Genomic DNA, 22,839 nt, shown 5'->3' with positions numbered 1-22,839 from the left:
GCCTTGGGGCTGGATCAGCTGAGCCAGCTCCAAGGCAATGGGGCAGAGGGTTCCCCCCTGCTCCTCTCTCTGCTGGATCAGCTGAGCTGGCTCCAAAGCAATTGGGCAGAGAGAAGGAGCAGAGGGTCCCTCCCACTTGCTGCCTTCTGAAACATGCGCCCATTGAGAAGGGGAATCGGTATGGCGGCCGCCCTGGTGGCCCCCGCACCTGACTCACTCCCCCCCCCCCAGGCTGAGGAAGGTCCTCTCCCAGCCCCGGAGGCAAAGCTAGGCAGGGGGGTAAGGAAGGAGGTAAGGGAGGGAGGGGAGGGAGGATGATGAAAGCATGGAGGAGAGAGGAAAGGCTTAATATCCACAAAATTTCAAATCTCATGGGGGTCCTGGACCAGATCCCCTGCGAATTGAGGGACGACTGTATTTCTTTCTAATTTCATAATACTCCTGTGGTAATGCATTTAGATTTTCCTCTGTGGTGATCATACAGTTCTCTCTCAGTTGCTTCTTGGCCTTAATGCCTATCATAGGCAACCTATCAAACCGTTTAGGACCTCTTGTCTGCAACAAGGCTTTGAACGGGGATTGTTTTGGAATTAAAATGGCACTCGGGGCATTAATCAAAGTAAGAAAGTTGCTTAATGCAGAGATGGCTTCAGAAGTTCCATACCAAATTCTTAGGAAATTAAGGGAACCCACAACCTTGTAGCGTTTGTTTTCAGTCCAATATAGTCTCTGTGTTTAAAACCTAAGAGACTTGTCTTGAAACTGAGTTAGCACCCAAGTGGACAACATTTGATAAGGAGAGCATCGCCTGGAGAGGAAAATGATTACTCTCAAGCCTATTTCCACCATAAAATCAGGCACTCTGCTGAACTAAGAATGTGAGATCAGTACTTAATCCATCACACTCCTTCTGTGCGCAGATACACATCGTGATTCAACACATTTATCAAAAGGGGAAAAAGCATTTAAAATTGAACCAAATGATAGCTGCTTCGCCCTTTCAAACAGATGCCATCACAATTCACCTTAAGGTCTTGAATGCTGCTGAAGGCATCCCAGGTGTAGCTCTTCCCAAAAGAACCAGGGCAAAAAGGAGCAGTAAAATACCACTCCATTTTGGCTGCCCAGTTCCTTTTTCCCTGTCTGCTTGAGGCCTTAATCCCTTCAATACAGAATTGGCTCTTAATTTGTTAGAGTGACAGAACTAGATAAATTAACATCTCTATTTGAAAGATGAAAAAATAGATAGATTCGTACATGTTTGCGAACTAGTAATAAGATATATAGTAATAGGTGGGGTGAAATGCCAGTTATCAGCTTTACAGTAACAGTGACAGATTGTGTCTATTATTTTTCTTGTTTCATGAATTAGATCAATCATTTCATGTAGTTTTAGAGTAGTGGTAAGATGATTGTTTACTAACGGTGCCAAAGGAACAGTACATAATAATGATAATTGCCAATAATAATTATTATTATTATTATTATTATTTCAAATAAACAACAGGTGAAGTGGATATAGAGGAAAGATTGAAAGAGACGGTAGGTGCAATGTGGAATAACAAGGATGTGGATGTAGGAATTTTTTGGATCAGTATGTGTGGTTTTTTTTAAAAAAATCTGTTTTTATTGCTTAATAAAATTTATTTTTTTAAAAAAGAAGATTCTTAAATAAGTAATAGTTTCTCGGACATTCCCAAATTCTAATATAATGGCCTCTTTTAGACTATTAGATTGTCTACAAGACATGATTTTTGGCACACCCTGTATAAAGTTGCCTGAACCAGAGCTCTGCAACAACTAGTTGCAAATAAGTTACTCTTTGTTCAAAATGACCAATGTGCTGCTATATAAGCATGTTCACCTGCCAGAAAGAAAAGGCCCCCGAGGATCACATCTCCAAGCCTCTTCTTTGTAACTTTGCAGCTTAACACAAACAGTTCAATTTAGAATTTCACTTTTTTCAAAGACATCTTCAACAATGGTGTCATCTTCCACAATTGTAACTTTGACATTCTTTCCAAGCAAATCAAAGATGCCTTCTGGTGGGTAACCTTTGGGTTCTCCTATCTTGGCTGTCAGCATGTCCAGAGTAAACATTGTGCCTTCTGGGATCCAGATTTTAGCAATTCCAGATTTTCCCAACTAGAGAAAGAATAATGAAGAAGGTTAAGTTACAGGCTGGCTGTTCTGTACTAGAAAGGCCATAAATAGCTGCTGGGTTTTGAGACAGATGCGGTTAAGAACTGAAAATGTGACATTCTCACAAGGATATCCCAAAATCTATCTAGTCTGACATGCTGTTTCCAAGAGTGGCTAGCCAGCTATTTTGAAAAGTCCATAAGCAGCACCTAAAAACATTTGCCCTTTCCCAGCAACTGGTACTTAAACACTGCTTTCAAACATTGCAAAGCACCCCTGAATCAATCCCTCTTTCTCAACTTCAATGGAATGCTTCATTTACAAGAGGAAAAGACTTCAGTTTGGACCATATGAACAGAACAATGATTTCAGTGGTGTGCATGAGTCAAGGACTGCTAAGTCAATTGGGGAAGATATATTGCAAGCTATTAATGTGAAGTAGGCCCAACACTGCAACAATAGTCTCTCTTTTCCAGCAATTATATTATTATAGAGCATCTGCTAAGATCTCTTTCATCCCAATCTTAGCAGCCACCCGTGAAGGAAGACGGTGGTGTGGGGACATCCCTTGTGATCATCTATTATGACACGTTCTCACAAGGTTAAACATATTACCGTTCAAATTTGGGATCCCATCATACTACAATTTTTTCTCTCTCTCTCTTTCTGGGGTACTCATAGTGCAGGAATGTGAAAACCAAGCTTATGGTTCATCAGATTGTAAAGTACATTTCCCACTAGCAATTCAGAAGACAGATCCTGCAGCTAGGTGCATTGTCGAAATCCTGAGCGCTCAGATGAGCAAAAACAAAACCTGGGCCATGGAGTTGTGGTGCCCAGATTTTCCTTACATCCTGAGTTTCTTCCCATGAATTCTTGATGGCATAAAACACACACAGGGTTCCCACGTGGCCTTCCACCCAGGCACTGACTATTCTCTCACATTTTAACTTTTAGCAAGGTGTTGGATCATTTATTTTCAAACAATTCCCTGAAAACAGCTACCTAAAACATTGGAAGAGTCTCCAGCTGACTAAAGCTAGCAGCCCTACTGCTGACAGGAATACTTAATGAGGAAGACACGGGCTAGAAGACAATCTTTCTGTTGCCTTATGACATATGCCTATGGATGCTATTGCCTTCGGTAAGTGAAATGGGGAGGGACAATTTAATCCACAATAAATGGTCCACAAGAGCACAGTTACCTTTTCATTGCAGGCAACTTCACAGGGCAAGAGCTGCTTGACTGGCCACTCCATAGCCTTTTCTACCATGCGGATGTTTCTCACCAATTCCACCAGTTCATTGGGCTCCAGGGTCACCTCATGATCACTTCCTTCCTTTCCAGGTCTTGTCCAGCATAATATGGTGTTCTAGTACTTTAACTCCCATCACAACTGCTGGGAAAGAAATGGCTATGTCAGTCTTGTGCCTGGAATAGGAATATCTATAAAGACCGACTGATATTCCTAGAAAGATAGAAGAGTGGAAGGACATGATAAAGAATGGGCTCCTTAGAGGCACCTAGGATTTAGAGAACAGCTGTTACAATACAAGAAGACATGGTTTTGTTGTGTTTGAGATTCACATTAATCTGGCCACTGTTCTGACTGAGACTCTTGTAAACCCAATGGAGATGAAAGGCGGGGGGCACAGACTGGTCTAAAGACTTTGGCCTGAATACTTGCTCTGGAGTCAAGCAAAGGTGATGAACAAACCAGACCCTGCCAGCTAGCTCCACGCAAACCCCTACTTTCTTGATGGCTATTGCACTTGTGGCCCTGTTTTTCTTGCTACCAGGATCTCAGCGTCTGTTTACAATTAGAGGGCAGCTAAGGGGTGGCCTGCAGGGGCCTTCAGCTGCACCAGATTGGGGCCATGGCAACTGCACAGGGCAGACCCGATTTGGCCTTTCCAGGGTGCAAAAAGGAGCCACAAAAAACAGCTCCTTTTTGCACCCTGGAAAGGGCACAATAGCCACAGCACCACGGTGCCACAGCTTTAAGGCACTCCTTTGGTGCTGTGTCATGTGGATGCAGTGCCAGGGGAGTGCCGTGATGCCATGCGCCATGTGGAGCAGTGTGCAGCATCATGGTGCCCCGGGGGTGGAGTTGGGACGTGCATGACTCCACTCCCAGGCCAGCCTTAATAAAAATGGAACATCCAGTTCATACAGAGATTCTGTAGTCATCTGTAAAAAGATGGGGTTTTTAAAACTAAAATCCCAATTCAACATTTCACTCACCAGTAACTCCCCCTCCCCCAATGAATCAATGTGCTCTTCACCCCCAAATTAATTGAAAGATTAATGGAATATAACCCTATGTTGGAATCAAATGGAAGAAAGTGCACAGAAAACCCACAAGCATACAAAACGGAGGTACACATAACAGCAAGAAAGATAACTCTGGATCTCATACGACTGTTTATGAATAAAAGCTATGGATTAATTAAAAACTGAAGAACCAATCTGTGTACTAAATTAGCATTCCAGCCAGAGAAGCTGGACAGTATCCTTGGAGAGACAAAAGTCACCATGTATGATTTTATGTATAATGTTTTAACTTTATAAACTGTTTAATCTTTTCAAAAATAACTTATATTTAAACATTTATTAACGACATTTTATAGCTATATAAGCTATACAGTCTCTTAAACACCAAAATGGAAGCCTTGAGCCTCCATCTCCCTTACTTCATCTATACCTGAGGCAGTCAAGAAACTGACAATCTCCTTTGTGCAGTGCTGCAGCTCCTGATACTAGTCACGACTAAACTCCAAGAGGCACTTGTACTCTCCATAGGTTTTCCCCTAAGAGTGTTTGAATGTGTACAGCCTCTCCAATGCTCTCCTATTGAATTTGTGTTCCAGATCAGTTTTTCTGGAATGTGGGATAACCTGCTCCATATCCCTGTCAAGAGAAAAACACAGTAAGCATTTCACAAGGCTATTCAGATTGCAATAGCCAGCATGGCGTAGTGGTTTGAGTGTTGGACTCTGACTCTGGAAATCACAGTTTGATTCCTTGCTTGGCCATGAAACCCTGGGTGACCTTAGGAAAACCACACTCTCTCAGCCTTAGGGAATGTAATGATGGCACATCTCCTCTGAACAAATCTTGCCAAGAAAACTGCATGATAGGATCGAGTCAGAAATGACTTGATGGCACACCACAACCACAACCAGCTTCACGTGGCCTCTTGGTCCTACCACCCTGAACCCATGTGAATTTATCACATTAGAGGAAAACAACAGACAGACCTGTGGTCCTTAAAAGACTAACACATTTCTTGTGCAACAAGCTCTGTGAACTTTAGTTCATATTGTTAGATCTGTAATCACAACTCCACAACCTAGTTGGAGAAATAAAGGATAGTTCAGCAGAAAGGACATCTCTCTGGGATCTCCTGCTGAATCCATTAAAACAAAGATGAGCTGCTTGGACCTCACTGGATATGGTTGGACTGCCATTCCCATCAGCCTTAGCAAGTGTACCTCATGGCATAGAATGCTAGGTATTACAGTTCAGCCACTTCCTAATGTGTATAGGAAAGCAATCCATCCAATTGACTTTGTTATAGTCATGGATGAGTCATGGATGGACAAAAACAGAGCATAATGAACATCAAGACCAAAAAAACAAAAGTAACAGGTCCAAGAATTTCTGTAAGAGTGAGTGAGTGCGTGTGTGTATGTGAGAGCCATGTGTAGTGGTTTCAGTGCTGGAATGCAACTCTGGGGATCAGGGTTCAATTCTCCAGTCAAGTATAAAAACCTACCTTGGGCAAATCACAATCTCTCAGCCTTAAAGGTCCGCAATGGGAAACCCTCTCTGAAGAATCTTGCCATGTGTATGTGTGCGTGCACACACACACACACAATCTTATACACAGATTTTTTTATACACAGAGTTAAGCATACACAGTTTGAAATTGTTCAAAAAAAGTATAGATTTCAAACATCAAACCTTGATTTTCCATTTTTTATAAGGGACACCATTATATTGAATGGGACTTGAGCATACACAGATTTTGTTATCCACAGGGGATCTTGGAACCAAACCCCAGAGTATAACAAGGGTCTACTGTATATATATTGGGCAGTTTAACAACCACCTTCTAACACAATAGCAGGCAGCATGCACTATGGTTAAGATGAGCCATGATGGAGTTTGAACATTTTATGCCCTGTGGAACAAAACTTTGGAACCTTTGTCAAAGATACTTTTTGCTGGGAAATTTTCCAAAATCAGATTCATAAATTGGGAAGGAATACAATATAAAGAAGAAAGAAGAACATGACCAACATTTAAATCATGCCTGACTAACAGGGTATATGTCTATAAGGCCTATTTGCAAGTGTCTCCTTTCCAACAGAGTTGACTGCAAAATATTGAAACAACCCAGAAGAAAAGCTGTGCATTATTTAGGAAAGCAATCCTAATTTACTTCAAAACAGCTGCTAGGAAGAACATAAAGGATTACCATCATCGTTTTAAATAACTATTATACTACATCATTATTACTAACACATTATATAATAATGTACATATTATACACACAGGTAGATATTTGGACAAAGAAGTGTAATCTTATTTTCATAGAACAGGATTTAGCCACAATATTGGACTTAACATCTTACATATTTAATACATAAAATATTGTTTCACAGTCACACACTGCAGAAATAATCCAATTTGACACGACTTTAAGATGCCATCCTCCAATGCTACAGAAATCTGGGAAATCTAGTTTTGTCAGACCTATAGCCTTCTCTGTCAGAGAACTCTGGTGCCACACACAGCAAATTACAATTCCCAGAGTTTCATAGCAATGAGCCATGGTTGATAAAGTAGTGTCAAAGTGGATTGTTTTTGCCGTGTGGTTGCAGCCCTCATGCTGTGTGCATTGTCTCATTTGTAACCTGAAAAGCCAAACCTGGCACGCTTGACTTTGCTTGATAAAAATATGAATGCCTCAAGACAGGAGAAGGGTACCCAATCTGCTCTTGTGGTGCCATTGCTTAACAATTTCCCTCCTAAATTTTAAATTTCTCTCTGGGCATAAAGTCAAAGAAGGATCCATAACAGAGTACTGCAAAGCTACTGCTTCTTTTTTGCAACTAAATCAACTAATTTATCTCCTGCTTTCCCAAGGTGAACAGGTACCCAACAAAACACAGCCAGTTCCCCATAGAATCAGCTTACAGTTTGCAATGAAGGCTGCCACCTGGGTCTCCACTAAACTTCTCAGGCACAGCCATAGCGTATGGTTGTCTTAGTTTTCAAGGTCCTCAATTATCAAATCATCTATAGAAAAAAGAAAAGAAGAAAGGAATGTTTGTAAAACGGAGGTGGAGAGGCTGTACTACAAAAAACACTCACCTATCTATCCAGTTCTTTTTCCAGGAATTTCAGGATGCAAAGACCATCCTACCTGACCCTTCTTCCCATTGAGCATCTCTGAGCCACAGAATGCCTCACAATTCCGGCATTTCCATTTTGGCCAAGGAACAAGAGAGCCAAAGCCAGATAATGCCTGACTGACACACCCCTTGGACCAACCTAGTAAAGAGGGCCAACAATTCCACCCTTCTGAATTCTAGATAGTTTGCAGCAAATTTCTGGGGGTTCAGATATTTTGGAAGAGCTGTTACCTTGGGTGTGTAAAAGGACTTGCAGTGCTCTGGGTATCTTATTTTTTTCCTTCAGTTGGTGCACAGCATCTAAGATACTCTTCTGCACAACCTCTCGCTAGAAAGAAAGAAAATGCAGCCCATCAGACTCCCCAATTGGATTCTTTGGCATTTCCCGGGGGGGGAGGGGGCGGTTAATTCCAATTGGATCTATCCCTGGGTGAACTCTCAGAGGTTTCTGGAGGGATGTTGGCTAGGACTTTAAATAAATGGTGATTGGATCATTCCCTGTTCCCTGTTACTCCCTTTAACCTTGTCCCCCCACCACACACATACACACAGTGGACAGTTCTTCAGATGTGCCTCCAATGTCCTGATGGGTGTGAAGGGCTCCAATATGAGTGCATCACACTCACCATCAGTCCCCTAACTATGTCCCCAAGGAGCATCCAAATATGGAGGAACTGTTGATCCATATTAACAATCCTATTCTAGCAGTTTCTGTGTGCAAGGTTTTAATTATCCCTGAACCTGAGGTTCTGCAAAACTCATCTCCTCTGAGGACTGGAGACAAACTGGGAGGGGAGAGGGAAGCTTGAGGAGAAGGCTGGTGATAGCACTATTCCTGCTGATGAAAAGCCCTTTGAGACCAGCTTCCACTGCCCTACTGACCCTCACAAGGAAACAGCCCTGCTTTTCCCTCTGGTTCAGCCTACCTTGTTTGTTCACTTACGTTTGTCCTCAAAAAGGTATCGGCTTTCCCCACAAACGCATAAAGTACCAGCAATCCAGGCACGCTGATATATGGCCGGGGGTTATGAGTGGCCAACCAGGCAGCATTGATCATGCCTACCCTCTGCTTTTCACTCAGAATTTTCTGAAATGCCTAAAACCAAAATGTGGTTGCATTACACTAAGGGAGTATGCCAGGGGTGGCAAAGCAGTAGAAGAGGGGATGAACATAACCCAACAGAAGAGAAATTGTCCTCTCCTAGAATACTCATAGAATACAGCTCTTGGATGGCTTCAAGAATGCAGTGGCAAGGACAAAGAAGGAAGACAGCTGCTTGTCTTTTGGAAGAGAGGGTTATCTAGGACTCCTTTGGACCTCTCATCTACTTACCTCCTGCTTACTATACTGTTGGCCTTTAAAGGACAACATAATATTTTCTTCCTGAAATCTACCCTTGCTGGGGAACAGAGACTACCACTAAAAACCTCAGTTTCTCACAGCTCCTGGCTCCATCCGTCAGCCCTTGACTTCTTTCATGGAATGGGGAGGCATTCCAAGGAGTGGGGCTGCAAAAATGTTCCTCTCCTTCTTCCTAAACCCTCCCCATCTGGGGCAGAGAGGAGGGAGCTCTCAGGTGCCTGCCATCCTTCCAGCCCTTGGCACACCTCCACCAAAAGAGAAATGAGCTCTCCATTTCCCTGTTCCACTTTCCCCTCCCTTCTCTCTTCAAGAGACAACTATGTCCCACCCTCCTTGGGCTGCATTTGATCAAATGGACTTTTGATCAAATGGACTTTTACTGTACCAGGAAAAACATTCCACATCACTGAGGGGCACTGGATTTTGCTCCCTGGGTGCTCAGGTCCTTAGTGTGCTCTTAAAAGGAAGCTGAGAACTTGAAAGGAAGGGGTGTGTGCTTACCTCTACTGCCAGACAGGTATCCACATAGCCCAGCATTTCTGTGTCACAGTATTCAGGGCACCAAAACTCTTGGATGTATGCTAGAGAAAGCCCTGAAAGGAAAAACTCACTTTTTACAATTGCTTGGCATCTTGGGTCTTTCCATCAGAATGGCCCAAGTTTTTGATGTTTCTTGCAGTGAGGAGAGTGCTTGTGTCCTCCTTTCCAGCTTACTCACTTTTCTGGATACAGAGGAACTTGTACATGGATGAAAGAACATCCCTCGCTGCCTCACTCACTACCGGGTTGCTGGAACTGATATGGATGATGTACTGGCACACCATCTGACCCCATTCAGGGAATTGTTCTGCTGCCTGGAAGGAAAGAAATCAAGAACGTTCTCTCCCCTGTAGCTCTCTGTCAAACTACCCTGGCCTTCATTCCTCTCAGGTAAGGATCGCTGAGAGGTAGGGTCTCTGAGCCAGACTGGCATGTTGTGGTACTCACTTTAGGGCCTAGGATATCGGTGGCATGGTCAATTAGGGCTGAAGCACATGTTAGGGCCCGGAGCTTTTCTTCCCTGCTTCCTTGCAGCCAAAAATTAATATGCTGTGGAAAGAAGCAGAAAGATACTGTGTAGCACCTACAAGAAGCTTCCATTTCTCAACCAAGTCTTCCTACAGATACCTACCTTGACATAAAACAAAATCCACTACTTCTTGTGGTGTTTAAGAGATAATGGAGTCACCCTGTTTCTTCCACAAGGGGTTCTCCTACTTGGAGGTGACAGTCTTAATCTGCCCATAGGAGTCACCTTCTCATCAGGAGTTGGTTGCATAGGGCTTTTCTCATCTAGTCCCAAGTGGGCTTGAGAGAGTGGGCCATAACAACCTTTCCTGTGGGAGTCTCCTTCATAATTTGAAGAGCAGGATGAATGGCTGATCTCTTGAGAACACTGACCTTCAGCAGGAAGAGCAGATGGTCTACAGTTCCATCCTCTGTGAGAAAACCCTTCAGCAGAAGCTCAAGTGTTGAGCATGAGGAGATGTAGAAGTCCTGAAAGGCAAAAAGAAAGGGAGGCATGGGAATGGGAAGAGGCAAAGAAGCCTAAATCCTCTTGTGAGTGTCATCTACAGGAGACTCATGAAATCAATGAGAAATCAACAGTACTGTAGGTTCAGTTGGGTGACCTCCCTGACATGGAACCCAATGACTTAGCCCAGAGCCCTCCTTCCTGAGAAAACACAAGCTGACTATAAAGAAGCTAAATTGTGGGGCTAAGATCTCCACCCCAACAGGAAACAGTTCTTAGGACACAAAGGGAAGGTTTCCTTCTGAAGCAAAATACCTCCACAAACAAACTTCTCCTGACTGCCCTGGGGTATCTGTGAGTCCTGGGCCCTTGCCTCCTGAAGAAGGGCCATCTTTCAGGCAGCTGGGTCAACAGACACTTAACCCAGGTGGGTTTTATTCATATGTACCTCTTTGCGGTCAGCGGAGCTCTCCATGGTGAAGACCTGGTATAAAATCAGGCGTAGAACATGTGATTCCATGTCCCGATTGAGTGAAGGCTTGAACTTGCTGTTGGGGGGAAAAAAGGAGAAATCTATCAATGGGAATGGAGGGAGGGAGGTGAGTGCATCCTTCCGTCTAGTCCAAGAGGAAGGCATTTGGAAGTATCTTCCTCCTACACCTCTGTCTATTTTGGACAGTCTCCCAGGAAATATGACCACTCGCATTTGTGAGGATGGTAAATAAAGGGAATTCTATCAGGTCCTGGCCTTCTTTCCCAGATCTCTGGTAGACTCTGACCTACTTCATCTGATGGCTAGAGTCGGTCACTTTTGGCACCAATCTAAATTTGTCTGTAAGGCAGCACAAAATTTCTCCCTAGCTTGACCTTGCAGAAACATCTATGCCAGGGCCTCTTACACATTTAAAGGGCCTCAAGAGGCAGAAAGGGCAGACATTTACTTAAGAGAGAAAAGAAGGTTCAGCCCTTTCTAAGTCTGTGCCAGAGGACGTTTCAAAGAACATGACTAGAAATCTCAGGGCTCCCTGCCTCTCCATGAACACTCTGTGAGCTTGAGGAAGGTTCAGCTAGTGCAAATGCCATTGGCACCAAAGCAGCCTAGGTACATGAAAGGGCATCACTAGTGGAATAGGGGGTGGGTGGGGGGCACAGCAGGTAACATCTTGAGGGTGGTGACACTAATGCTCCCCAGACATTAGCCTTTTGACAGAAATGGGCTGTGGCATTCTCCTGCACTCTTTTAAAATGCTGTGATGATGATGTGAGTGGAGCAAAACTCAGTGAGAAGAGGAAGGAGAGTCCCCAGTTTTATTTTATTTATTTTTAAAAAATAATTTTAAACTTTAAAATTGAACATTACTTTTTTAAAATGTATATATTCTTTAAAATTTGTATTCTAAAAAATTACATCTAACAAGATTTTCACTTTAACAACATGAAACAATGTGCATGCAAATGCATTCAGGCTGTGCATATGATGTTGTAATTTTAAAATGTCATTTTAATTGAGCTAATTGTTTATGACTCACCTGTTCCCATTACATTCAGTGATATACAGGATTTACGATTTATGAATAACATTATGCAAAAAACATTACTAAAGATTCTGTATGGATGGGTATGGGGTGAGGTCAATGGGGTGGTGGAGGGTGACACCATGAGATACCACACAAGAGAAATCCATTCCTAGTGATGCCACTGGTTACCTGAGATGGTAGAGTGCCAGCATGGCACAAGACAGCACAGGAGAAGGCACGGAGGTTAATGGTAGGCTCTCCAGCACCACCTGGAAGAGAGAGAAAGGTTAAAATCAAAGCGGAGAGGAAAGGTCCTGTTAGCTCCCACACTGTACCCTCCCCCCAAAAAAATAGACACAATGGAAAAAGGTCTCTCCAAACATTCCTCCCAGGTTTTCCCACCTCAAATGGGAGCTTTCTTCCTCCCCAGTGCCCAAATCCAGGGCTCCTCATCCATCCCCTTCAGGAATCAGTCACTCACCACAATGGCCTTGATTAACTCAATCTTTGGGGGCCGGAGACCCGGGTCTTTCTTCCCCATCTCTAAAGCATCTATGCAACTGGCAGAGAGAGCCCGGAGAAAGTCTAGCTTCTCTTGGTCAGAGCATACCAGGATGTCCTGGAAGACAAGAGAGTCAGACTGTCAGTGAGGAGGATCCTTCTTCACCTTTGGTCATCTAAGTCCTCCTGCCCCAGATTGTGACTGGGAATGGGACTCATCCCAAGCACAGAGTTTCAGGACGGCCATGCTTGTGAATGCCTGGTCCCAGTGGGGGGATGTACAGAATCTCAACACTCAGAATCCTGTGATGAAGAAGTGACCTGGAAAGGGTTGTGGAAAGTCAGGCTTTGGGTAGGAAAGCCCTAAAGGGAGGTTGTACCTCCTTTCTGCTGTTGATTTTTATGAACATCTTTGAGATGGCTGTTACATTCATGGGCAGATTCGTCTCCGATTGAAGGGTGGGAAGTGGACAAGAAGACTCCACACTCTCTGTTGATATAAGAAAGAAAGAAGGACCATGTGAGCCTGGCCTCCTTCATTTGCAGGGGATGTTGCTGCTACTTTCCCCTGAAGCCTTGCAGAATTTGGGAGCTGGAACTCCAGGCATCCCCTCCCTTTTACCCAGATAGACAGAGCCTTGGTTCCTCCCTACAGATCCTCCAGACCCCTGGGGTTCTTCTCACCCAAAGCACTGGCTCTCTCTGCAAGGATACTCTCCATCTTGCTAGACAGGTATTGGGGATCTGGATAATGAAGGCAGACTGGCTGCTTGCCCATAAGAGGTTGCTTCTGGCATCCCCGGCAGAACCACCAGCGACGGCCTGGGGTCTTCTTCTCTTCAGCCCTAGGTGGCTTTTTAGGAGTGATGGGAATGTCCACTGGAGCTGGGCCAACTTTTCTGCTTCTCCTACGGAAGACACTCAGCAGTTTTCCCAACCTAGAAGGAGGGAGGAGAAGCAGATGTTGAGAAATGGGGTCTCCTGCTCCGGATGGGCTCTTTCTATCTCCACTGAGCTTAGGCTACATCCAGAATGGCCCTGGATGGATAGCACTGGATGGCCAGAGCCCTTCCTATGGGAAATGATTAGGCAACATTGGACCCAGACTCCCTAACCAAAAAAAGTTAATGGATTGATGAAAAATCCCAAAAGAAATGTAGGCTGCAGTCAATTCCCTTCACACGTACTTTGGCATAAATCATACTAAATGCAATAGGAAGAATTAAATAGTTGTATGTGGGGAAAAGCATTGTATTTCTTGCTGGCTGCCCCTAGACTCTGCCCTCTGCCCTTTGACAGCTGCTCCCTAAGTCCTTCCTCCACTTTTAAAATTCATGGGGGCTATTCCCACTATCTCCTCGATGGCCTTCCACCGGCAGGTGAATATCTACCCATTCATATAGGTGTTTAAGGAATTACTAAAAGGACAAGCTGGGATATTGGACCATTTTAAAAAATTGCTACAATTTTTTCTCTATATATAGTTTTATCTTTTTAAAATATGTTTGATTATTTTAATAACTTTCTGTTTTAATACTGTAATTGTTTTATTTATTTATTTATTTATTTAGGCATTTATATCCCGCCCTTCAGCCCTAATGGCTCTCAGGGCAGCTTACAATTATTGTTTTTAATCAGACATTTCCCTGCCCTCTGGCTTACAATCTAAAAGACATGAAACAAAAGGAAAAGGGAATGGTGGAGGGAAAGGGGATCTTTTTTAATGTACTTTTTTTTAAAAAAAAATGTTTTTAATTGGACTGTTTTTATTGCTGTGAAGCCGCTCTGAGTCCCAGTCCTGAGAAAAGAGCGGGATACAAATAAATATAATAAATAAATAAATTTGATGCTACCCCTACAATAAGCCAACTTTTTTTCCCTCCCTCTCCCTCTGCTCTTTGATAGCTGTTTCCCAAGTCCTTCCTCCACTTTTAAAACTCATGGGGGCTGTTCCCACTATGAACCAGACCGAATTGCCGATCAGTGTAAATGACCCTCATTCCCATTTGAAACCAGTTTCTGTCACAGTGTGATAGAATCCTGTCATGATACAGCAAGCTGCTTCTTGTATGACTGATGGGTGCATTTTTTAAAAATAAAATTCATAGAAAGTTCGATTCATTGATATTGCAACTATTTGCAAAGGCAAGTAGTTGCAAAACCAATGAATCAAATTTTCAATGAATTCCTTTTTTTACAAAGACCCCTGTCAAGCTTGGCTCACCCAGTCCAAGCATAGCAGGGGGCTTCCCCCCATAATTTGTAGATTATGGGGGGGGGGACTCCACACTCCTCCTGCCGTGATGATTGATATTTATTTTTGAAGTGACGCAAACTAATGACAATTGTGCCAAAAAAATCCAGATTACACTGGAGTAAGGAAAAGATCCTGTTTTGTACCAAGAACAAGGGACCTTTTGGAATCGATTGCTGACAAGCAGCAAAACCAATCAGAAATCGGGTTATACTTCCAGTGGGAATGAGCCCTTGTGGTTAGCAATCCCCTCACGTGAAATGTTCCACAACTAATCCTGAAAGATAGGTGCTAAGAAGCAGGTAATCCTCCTCCCCATAGCATTCTGCTACCCCAGAAGCAGTTGCCTTATTTGAGCTTGCTATTTTAGGCCACAGGAGTCCGGTTTATAAACCCCAGCCCACGAAGTTTACACTGTTCACCTGAAGAACCTGCTAGAAACTGGGAGTTTGGATCTCTATACTTCAACCTTGGACCTTTTACCCCAAGGGTGAAACAAGAAAATGTTCCCAAGCAAGTGAATTTGCTTCTCATTTGAGTGACTTAGTATTGGGGCAGGAGGGAGGATTGGAGATAGTGAAAACAAAGCAGATGAAGAGGAGAATCGCTTGAGAAAAACTCCCTCAGCTAAGCCCAGGATTTCTCCCAAATGAACAATGGTCCAATCCTGCACCCACGATATTTGGCACAGCAGCCATCAGGGCCTTGTTCGTTTAAAATCTTGACTCATTTCTCATTGCCTTTCATAAAAAATAGTATTGGCTTTAATCAATGAAAACACCGAAAGTTTCTTATTGAGTCAAAAAAGAGAATGAGTTGTACAGTGGATTCTTGGTATGCACTGGGGTTTGGTTCCAGGACCTTTAAATATAATATAGATATATCCCTTTAAGTATAGGGACATAGTCCCTTATCTGAAATGGCAAAAATCAAGCTTTGCTTTATGGAATTTATATATTTTCTTGAATGTTTACAAGCCGTGGATGCTTGAATCCATGGATAAAGAAGCTGTGGATACAGAGGGCCTACTGCTCAACTGAGGATAGGTCCCTTTTGGCAACAGAGAATGGAAGTTGGATCTGGATCATGGCTGGAGGGAGACAGCCAGAAGGGCCGAAACAGAAAGAAAACTGGTTAACCCCCCCAACTAGAGATCAGAAAGAAAGGCTACTCACATCTTTCAGGAGATCGACTGCCACTTTCCTTGCCTGTTTTTTCTCTAATCTACACCCCACCCTCCCTCTAAAGAATATACTCTAGAGATTATGAAAAGTAACTACTAAGTAATAATAATAAACACTAATAAGACTAATAACAGAACACTAATAAATAAATAAAACAAACAGCTATGTCTATGTCTACAAGGATACAAAACAAACTAAATCTATAAACTCTAATTAAATTAAAGGCTGGCTCTAACTCGCTCTAACTCTCTCAAACAACTCCTCCCTCCTTCTACTTCGATCTCCTTACTCCCACAAAAGGGCTGCTTTCAGTCAAGCCTCTTAAAGGCTGCCAGCAGGGACATGTCACAAAGGAGTATATGCTCTGATGGATGATGTTCAGCCTCACAACTGAGCTTCCTAGCTCCTGTCTTCATGGGTGTTCAGTTTGTTTATCCAACTTACCCACATACAGATATCTAGAGCTGTAGGTACATTATGAGTTTGGGCGTATGTTCTTCCACCATCTGGATGGATGAGGAGAGGACAGAGAAATTAATTAAAATTAACTAACACGATCCATCTCTTTGTATTAGACTTTGGTGTGCCTAGTTCCAATGAAATTGCCAGCAAGGCAAGTCTGGAGTTTGTTGGACCTTCCATTCTTGCCAGTTTCATGTACAAGTGATATCAGTTGTAAGGGTCCATTCCTATTCCATCTCCTCATTCTGAATGTTCAAATGTTTGGTCATTTGTTTAGGCTAAGCTTCATTCAGTTTTTCACTCTGACTTGGAGGTCTAAGCAGACCTACACAGTGGTGTCACTGTTGTTCCCCCTCTCCCCTTCTGTAATTTTACCCAAAGGCTCTCCCGCCTTCCTTCCATGATCCAATTCATGGATCTCCTGAGATGACTTGCTCAAACCCAACATTGTCACCTGGAACTTTAGAGAGCTTGGTTTAAGCCCAGTGTCGATATCTGCTTGCAGAAAGGCTGGAACAAGATGAACAGAGGCTTGCCAAATATCAGATCCCTTTCAGGGGAGTCTTTCTGGGGAATGGCCTGGGGTCAAGAACATTGGGAGAGCTGGTTAACCCCCCCCAACTTTAGCCCCTTCCCCTTCCAAGAGGAGAGCTGCAATCCGCCTTGGTCTGGATGGGATACTTTTCTTTCAACTGGGAGATCTTTTGACAGAAGTGGGCTGGGAAAACTGTTGACCTCCGGTCCCATACAGACTTCAAGGACCTTTTTCTGGCTCTTTGGCTTCCCAGTACCCCTCCCAAAAACATGCATCTCTAAAGATTTTTTAAAACATTTTCCAGAAATCCATGCCCTCAAATGGCTTAAAATGGACAAAAAATGCAAAATGCTATGAAACCAGATGTAGAAGGGATCAGGCATGGGTTTGGGGCTGCATCCGTTTTTAAAAGGAGAATTGCTGTTCCCAGAGGGTTTGTGGAGCAGAAATCTTTTTTGTCCCCCAATGTTTAGAAGAAGTCAGAGAGATCCAGAGGGGCCCATATCTAGCAAAAATAACAGGAGAGGGTTGATGTACGTGACCCACAGTGTGTGGTTACTTCCACTGACTAAAGGGTTATTCAGACATTGTTTTTCAGACCAGACTCTCCATCAGAACTTAACAGGAACAGCCAGACACTGTTGTGAAAAAGAGCAAAGTGGAAGCTTTATTGAGATCACACAGTGACCCCTGAACTATTTCATCAATCATAGCTCCCCAAAACCCTATTCAGTTCTTTCCCTGTCTGACTGGCTTATATCTATTAGCACCTTTTCCCTGTCTCTAGGCCATGTTTCACTAATATGCCCAGCAATCTTTTCTCCTATCTCTAGGCTAGTGATTCCTTCGAATCGCCTTACCACCTTTGGGGGCTGGAAAGATCCAGGAGGTGATGTGGAAAAAGGAGGATGGCAAGGGAAGTGATTCCAAGGCATTGGAACACTGGGGTGAAATAGACCAGAGGAAGGAGCAGCTTGAAGCCACCCTTCCCGAAGCTGGATTGTGGCCACCGCTACTGAATGCCGTGACCTCAATCTGCCTTTCTTTCCTGCAATGAGAGTTCTTGTTTCTATGGACTGTTCACCCTTTGTAAAGGTTTCCTCTCAAAAAGAAGGAAAGGAAAGAAGGTAGCTTTATTTATAACAGGATAACTTTGTTCTTGTCAGGATGAGAGTCCTAATATATTTTTATTCCTTTAGGAAAGGAATTCCCCAGTTCCTCTTACAATAGGTAGAGTCAAATAGTCCCCACCTGTAGATACTTGTCCTCCATACTCCTCTTAGCCGTCCTCCAAACTGTAGGTACGTGTCCTCCAAACTCCTCCTGGCCATCCTCCAAACTCACAATAGATCTTTACTCTTCTCCTTTTCCACTCCCAGCTTTCTCAACAAGTCACTAAAATTTTTCAAACCTCTTTTCTTTATTCTTTGTTCCTTAGTCCCACTGTCCCTGTCTGTCTCTTAAGCTTCCACCATTCTTTCCCGGACATTTGCCAACCGTCTGTGTTCTTTCTCTTATTCTCCGTTCCTTCTTCAGATCTTCCACTCTCCGCAACTCCCCTCAAGTCCTTCTTTTTCAAGCACCTTTGTCAGCGTCAGTCTCACAACTCACGTCCACCTAACCTCAGGGTTTTCCCAAAATGCTCCACTCCTTTCCAGCCTCTGCTTTCCAGAACAAAAAAAAAGTCCCAAATCCAAACTGCCGAAGGAGGAGGAAAGAAAGAAAACAAAAAGGGTACTTTCAGTCCTCCACGATTTCTACAGACCTGAGGTATCTTTCCTACTTATCTTCCGTCGAACACACCCGGTTCACCAGGACTCCAGTCTAGTCCATTCTCCAAACCAGAACTCTTTTTTCCCACCAGTCCAGAGAGGTTTCTTGTAACAAAAGGAAATAAAATTAGTAAAGCACTATAAGAGTTCCATTTGCTCTCTTCAAGGCTCTTCTTACTTCGTTGTTTAAGGTGTGGGCTAAGCAAACGCCACCAAAACGGAACGGCTGCAGCTGAGGGTGACGATAGCTCCAGGTGAAAAAATAATTTCAATTGTACTTTAAAGAAAACACTACAAGCTATATGAAGCTTAAAAGAATATGGGACATGGGGAAAGCTGTGATTAGAGGAATTCTGATTAAATTAAATGCAGAGAAAAAGAGAGAAATAATGAAACTAAGGAGTATATTGCAGGAGGAACTGGACCAGAAGGAGAAAGAATTGAAAGAAAGAGGGGACAAGAATATGAAACTCTCAATTGAATCTCTTAAACAGAAACTGAAAATATTAGATATAGCTGAAATTAAAAAAATGTTACTAATTAAGCAGAAGCAATTTGAACATGGAAACAAAGCGGGAAAGCTACTTGCACAGAGGTTAAGAAAGCTTAAAGAAAAGAAGCTAATTACAGAAATCTATTTTGATGGAAAGAAGGTGATGAAACAGAAAGCTATTAAAGGCTTTTTAAAGGACTTTTATGAAAATCTTTATTGCAAAAAATGATGATAACAAAGGTATAAGAAAGAAAATTCGTAACTATTTAGCAAATCAGGATTCTATGGTATTAAGCAACAATGAGAGAGAGCAACGAAATCATGATATCACTTAGGAGGAGATATCCAATGCAATTAAAAAACTTAAGGTAAATAAAGTACCAGGACCAGACAGACTTCCTTCTATATTCTACAAAAAACTGGAGGAGGTTATTAGAACACCTCTTAAAAACATGATGAATGATATACAAATGAATGGTATGCCGGACTCATGGAAGGATGCATATATAACGCTAATACCAAAAGATGGAAAAATCAAAGATGATATTATCAACTTTAGACCTATTTCTCTAACAAACACAGATTACAAAATATATACCAAAATTATTGCTGAAAGGTTGAGGACTATATTATCTAATCATATCCATGGAGATCAATGAAGATTCCTTCCAGGCCGACACGGCAAGGATAATCTGAGGATTGTGTTGAATATAATTGAACGCTATGAGCGGAATAACGATAGGAAGCTAGCAATGCTTCTGGTAGACGAAGAGAAAGGATTCGACAGGATCAGATGGAATTTCCTTCAGGAGACTTTGCAGTGGATGAATCTAGGGCAGAAAATAACCAAGTGGATATCGACAATTTATGTAGAGCACAAAGCCCAATTATTGATTAACAATGAGAGAACTGATTTTTTTAAGGTACAACGTGGGACTAGACAGGGATGTCCCTGTCTCCCTTACTTTTTGTTGTTGCATTTGAGGTCCTATTAAATAATATTAGATCTAACCCCGTTATAAGTGGGGTGAAAGTTAAAGATCAGACATATAAACTCAGGGCATTTGCAGACGATTTAATTTGTTTCCTGGATGATCCATTAAAGGAAATTGGTGCCCTGAACCTCATTTTGCATGAATTTGTCTGGATTGAAAATTACTTTAAAAAAAACTCCCTTATTACAAAAAACCTAGATAAAGATGAGCAGCTGGAATTGAGCAGAATCTATGGATATAAAGTTGTGAAGAAAGCAAAATACTTGTGAATCTATCTTACAGAGAGAAATATAGATCTATTTCAAAACAGGAGAACAACTTGAAAAGGACAGCTTTAAGGTAGATTGGTATCTGTGTTTTCAGTAAACAGAAAGATTTAGATTAGACTGTAAAAATTTGGGAATTTCTAGAGAGATGAATGAATTAGATAAGATCATGGGGAAAAGGGATCAAGCATCTGTCTACAAAATCTTAAAGGAGAGAGATCTAGAAGATGAATATATTAGACATACTATGATACAGTGGGCGCAGGACATAGGAGAGCCAATAGACACTGAACTCTGGGAACAGTCTTGGAAAGATACCAAGAAATTTACCTTATGTCAAAACTGTAAGGAAAATTACACCAAAATGTTCTTTAGATGGCACATGACACCTGTAAAGATAAAGAAGATCCATAAAGCAGGAAATAGTAAATGCTGGAAGTGTGAGAGATTGAAAGGCCCCTACTTTCATGCTTTGTGGGAATGTGACAAAGCTGTCTTGTTTTGGGGGGAAATACAGTGATTAATGGTACAGTGGTACCCCGGGATACGAATTGATCGCGTTACGAAATTTCCGGGATACGAAAAAGTTAGATTGGAAAAAACTGTTCCGGGATACGAAGGTTTTTTCGAGTTACGAAATTTTTTTCGGCGCGAAATTCAAACGCGCGGCTTTCCAGCACTAACGGAAAGCCTTTTTCGGGTTGCGAAATGCATCGGGTTACGAACGGGGCAGCGGAACGAATTAATTTCGTAACCCGAGGTAGCACTGTACATATTTTGAAGATCGACATTCCCTTGGATCCACGTTTATTTCTGTTGAACATGGTAGCGGTACTGGATGTTAACCATGTTCAAAACTATTCGCGTATGATACTTTATATGGCAACTATGGCCAGAATCCTGTATGCCCAGGATTGGAAAAACTCTCTTATACCCTCAGAAGAGGAGTGGTTGGCTAAATTAAATGAAACTAAGACACTAGATATTCTAACAGCTAGCCTAAAAGATACTGACACAGATATAATTCAGAAAGAATGGGAATGTCTAGAAATAGTAATATGAATAGGATGACCTGGTCTGTGAGTGGATATTCTTTATCTTTATTATATCTAAATCAATGTTATTTAAGTAAAAGTTCCTTTGTCTATAAAAATTAAAAGACTACTAGAAAGTGCTATGGTTGATAGGAAACTTGATGTTTAAGACCTGCAATACGAATATAAAAATCCTTAGAGAACTCATTGTTCAATAGTAATAGATCTGATATTGTCTTTCCCGCTTTCCCTCCTCCCTGGGTTTATGTTCTTTATTTTAATGTGAAATTATACAATTATAAAACTTGGAGTTACTAGGATTCATGTCATTGAAACACCAAATAACAAGACGAAGATATATATATATATATATTTATATATTGGTCAGAGTTTTTGTTGTCAATATAAAGTTAGAGGGAAAAAATTAAGTTAAGTACACAAAATGCTATAAGTTCTAATGGAAGTATTTTAACTTCTCTTTCTTCAGCAACAATTTAGTATTTATGTTGTGATGTTTGTAAATATATCAATTTGTCTATGTTTTTGTTCCATTGTGTATGTGTGTGTGTGTGTGTGTGTGTGTGTGTATATATATATATATATATATATATATATTTGTATGATATTGTTGTGTGTTTATAATGTACTTTTTTGTATTATTTCAATAAAAATATTTTTAAAGAAAGAGATTTGCAGGCAAGAAGGAAGTTGACAGACCAGACCTAAATCACATGACCAAGAATGAAACAAATAAACACACAAACAACAACAAAAATAAGGATTAGACAGAAAAACATATTGTTTATTTTTTTAAAAGAAAAAACATTTTAAGAGGGTAAAAATTCGACTTAGATACTTCTATCCTTTTGAAACCGACTCAGTCTGTATCTGCACTGAAGAAATAATGCAATTTGAAACCGCTTTCACTCTCCTGGCTCCATCCTGTGGGATCCTGGGATTTGTAGTCTGTTGTGGCAGCAGAGCTCTCTGGCAGAGAAGGCTAAGTGTCCCAAAGGTAAAATCCCAGGATTCCATAGCACTGAGGGGTTAAAGTGGTGCCAAAGTGCCTTATTCCTGCCGTGCGGATGCAGCCTTCTTGGGAAAGGGGCTGTTGCTGGGGAAAAGAGGAGGAATGAGAAGGAAAGGAGGACGGACGGAGGGCCACCCGGCACCTGGACTGGCCTCCCTTAGCATCCCAGACTGAGCTGGCTGTGGACGATGGGGCTCTTCCTGGAGGCCTCTTGGGGGAAATATCTTTCACTGTGGATTGGAATTAAGGAGGGAGATCAGGTTGCTCCTTTCAATAGAAGCATCAGGGAAACTTTCAGGTGTTGTTAAGGTTCGGAAATCCTCTTTGGGGCCCTTTCATCCTCCATTATGGGTC

The 22,839-nt window shown here is 42.1% G+C and overlaps 2 protein-coding genes across 5 annotated transcripts; both read right to left on the bottom strand.

Moving 5' to 3' along the window:
* Positions 1 to 1,636: 1,636 nt before the first annotated feature.
* On the bottom strand, positions 1,637 to 4,841 carry LOC121920547 (sialic acid synthase-like). Its single transcript, XM_042447677.1, is given in 4 exon segments — positions 1,637 to 2,145; positions 3,348 to 3,482; positions 3,484 to 3,574; positions 4,837 to 4,841. Coding segments are annotated over 4 exon segments (435 nt in total). The 3' UTR covers positions 1,637 to 1,941.
* On the bottom strand, positions 3,417 to 18,992 carry LOC121920376. Of its 4 annotated transcripts, XM_042447508.1 has the most exons (16): positions 18,661 to 18,992; positions 18,147 to 18,556; positions 13,145 to 13,398; positions 12,841 to 12,950; positions 12,441 to 12,578; positions 12,149 to 12,228; positions 10,891 to 10,990; positions 10,370 to 10,465; positions 9,917 to 10,018; positions 9,648 to 9,783; positions 9,431 to 9,522; positions 8,510 to 8,662; positions 7,798 to 7,894; positions 7,349 to 7,450; positions 4,848 to 5,053; positions 3,453 to 3,542 (listed from the first exon to the last, which is right to left on the bottom strand). In XM_042447508.1, the coding sequence occupies exons 2-14, from the start codon at positions 18,224 to 18,226 to the stop codon at positions 7,419 to 7,421; spliced, it is 1,470 nt and encodes a 489-aa protein (XP_042303442.1). In that variant the 5' UTR covers positions 18,227 to 18,556; positions 18,661 to 18,992; the 3' UTR covers positions 3,453 to 3,542; positions 4,848 to 5,053; positions 7,349 to 7,418. The 4 variants fall into 4 exon arrangements, with proteins under 4 accessions (XP_042303441.1, XP_042303442.1, XP_042303444.1 ...); XM_042447507.1 differs by having other exon boundaries at positions 3,417 to 3,539; positions 18,147 to 18,992; XM_042447510.1 differs by lacking the exon at positions 18,147 to 18,556 and having other exon boundaries at positions 18,661 to 18,699.
* Positions 18,993 to 22,839: the final 3,847 nt, after the last annotated feature.

Source organism: Sceloporus undulatus, chromosome 2, assembly GCF_019175285.1.
Source record: "Sceloporus undulatus isolate JIND9_A2432 ecotype Alabama chromosome 2, SceUnd_v1.1, whole genome shotgun sequence".
Lineage (NCBI taxonomy): Eukaryota > Metazoa > Chordata > Lepidosauria > Squamata > Phrynosomatidae > Sceloporus > Sceloporus undulatus.
The sequence above is the reverse complement of the archived record's forward strand: the minus strand, read 5'-3'. Positions and strand labels throughout refer to the sequence as shown.

Bases quoted from the DNA above. Each gene is read 5' to 3' on its own strand.
- LOC121920376 (XM_042447507.1), bottom strand. From the start codon at position 18,226: ATGGCCAGGAGGAGTTTGGAGGACACGTACCTACAGTTTGGAGGACGG. The intron at 12,579-12,840 runs GTACAACCTCCC...CTTGTCTTCCAG, and splicing joins AAATCAACAGCAGAAAGGAG to GACATCCTGGTATGCTCTGA. The intron at 7,895-8,509 runs GTAAGTGAACAA...CTTTCTTTCTAG, and splicing joins ATACCTTTTTGAGGACAAAC to CGAGAGGTTGTGCAGAAGAG.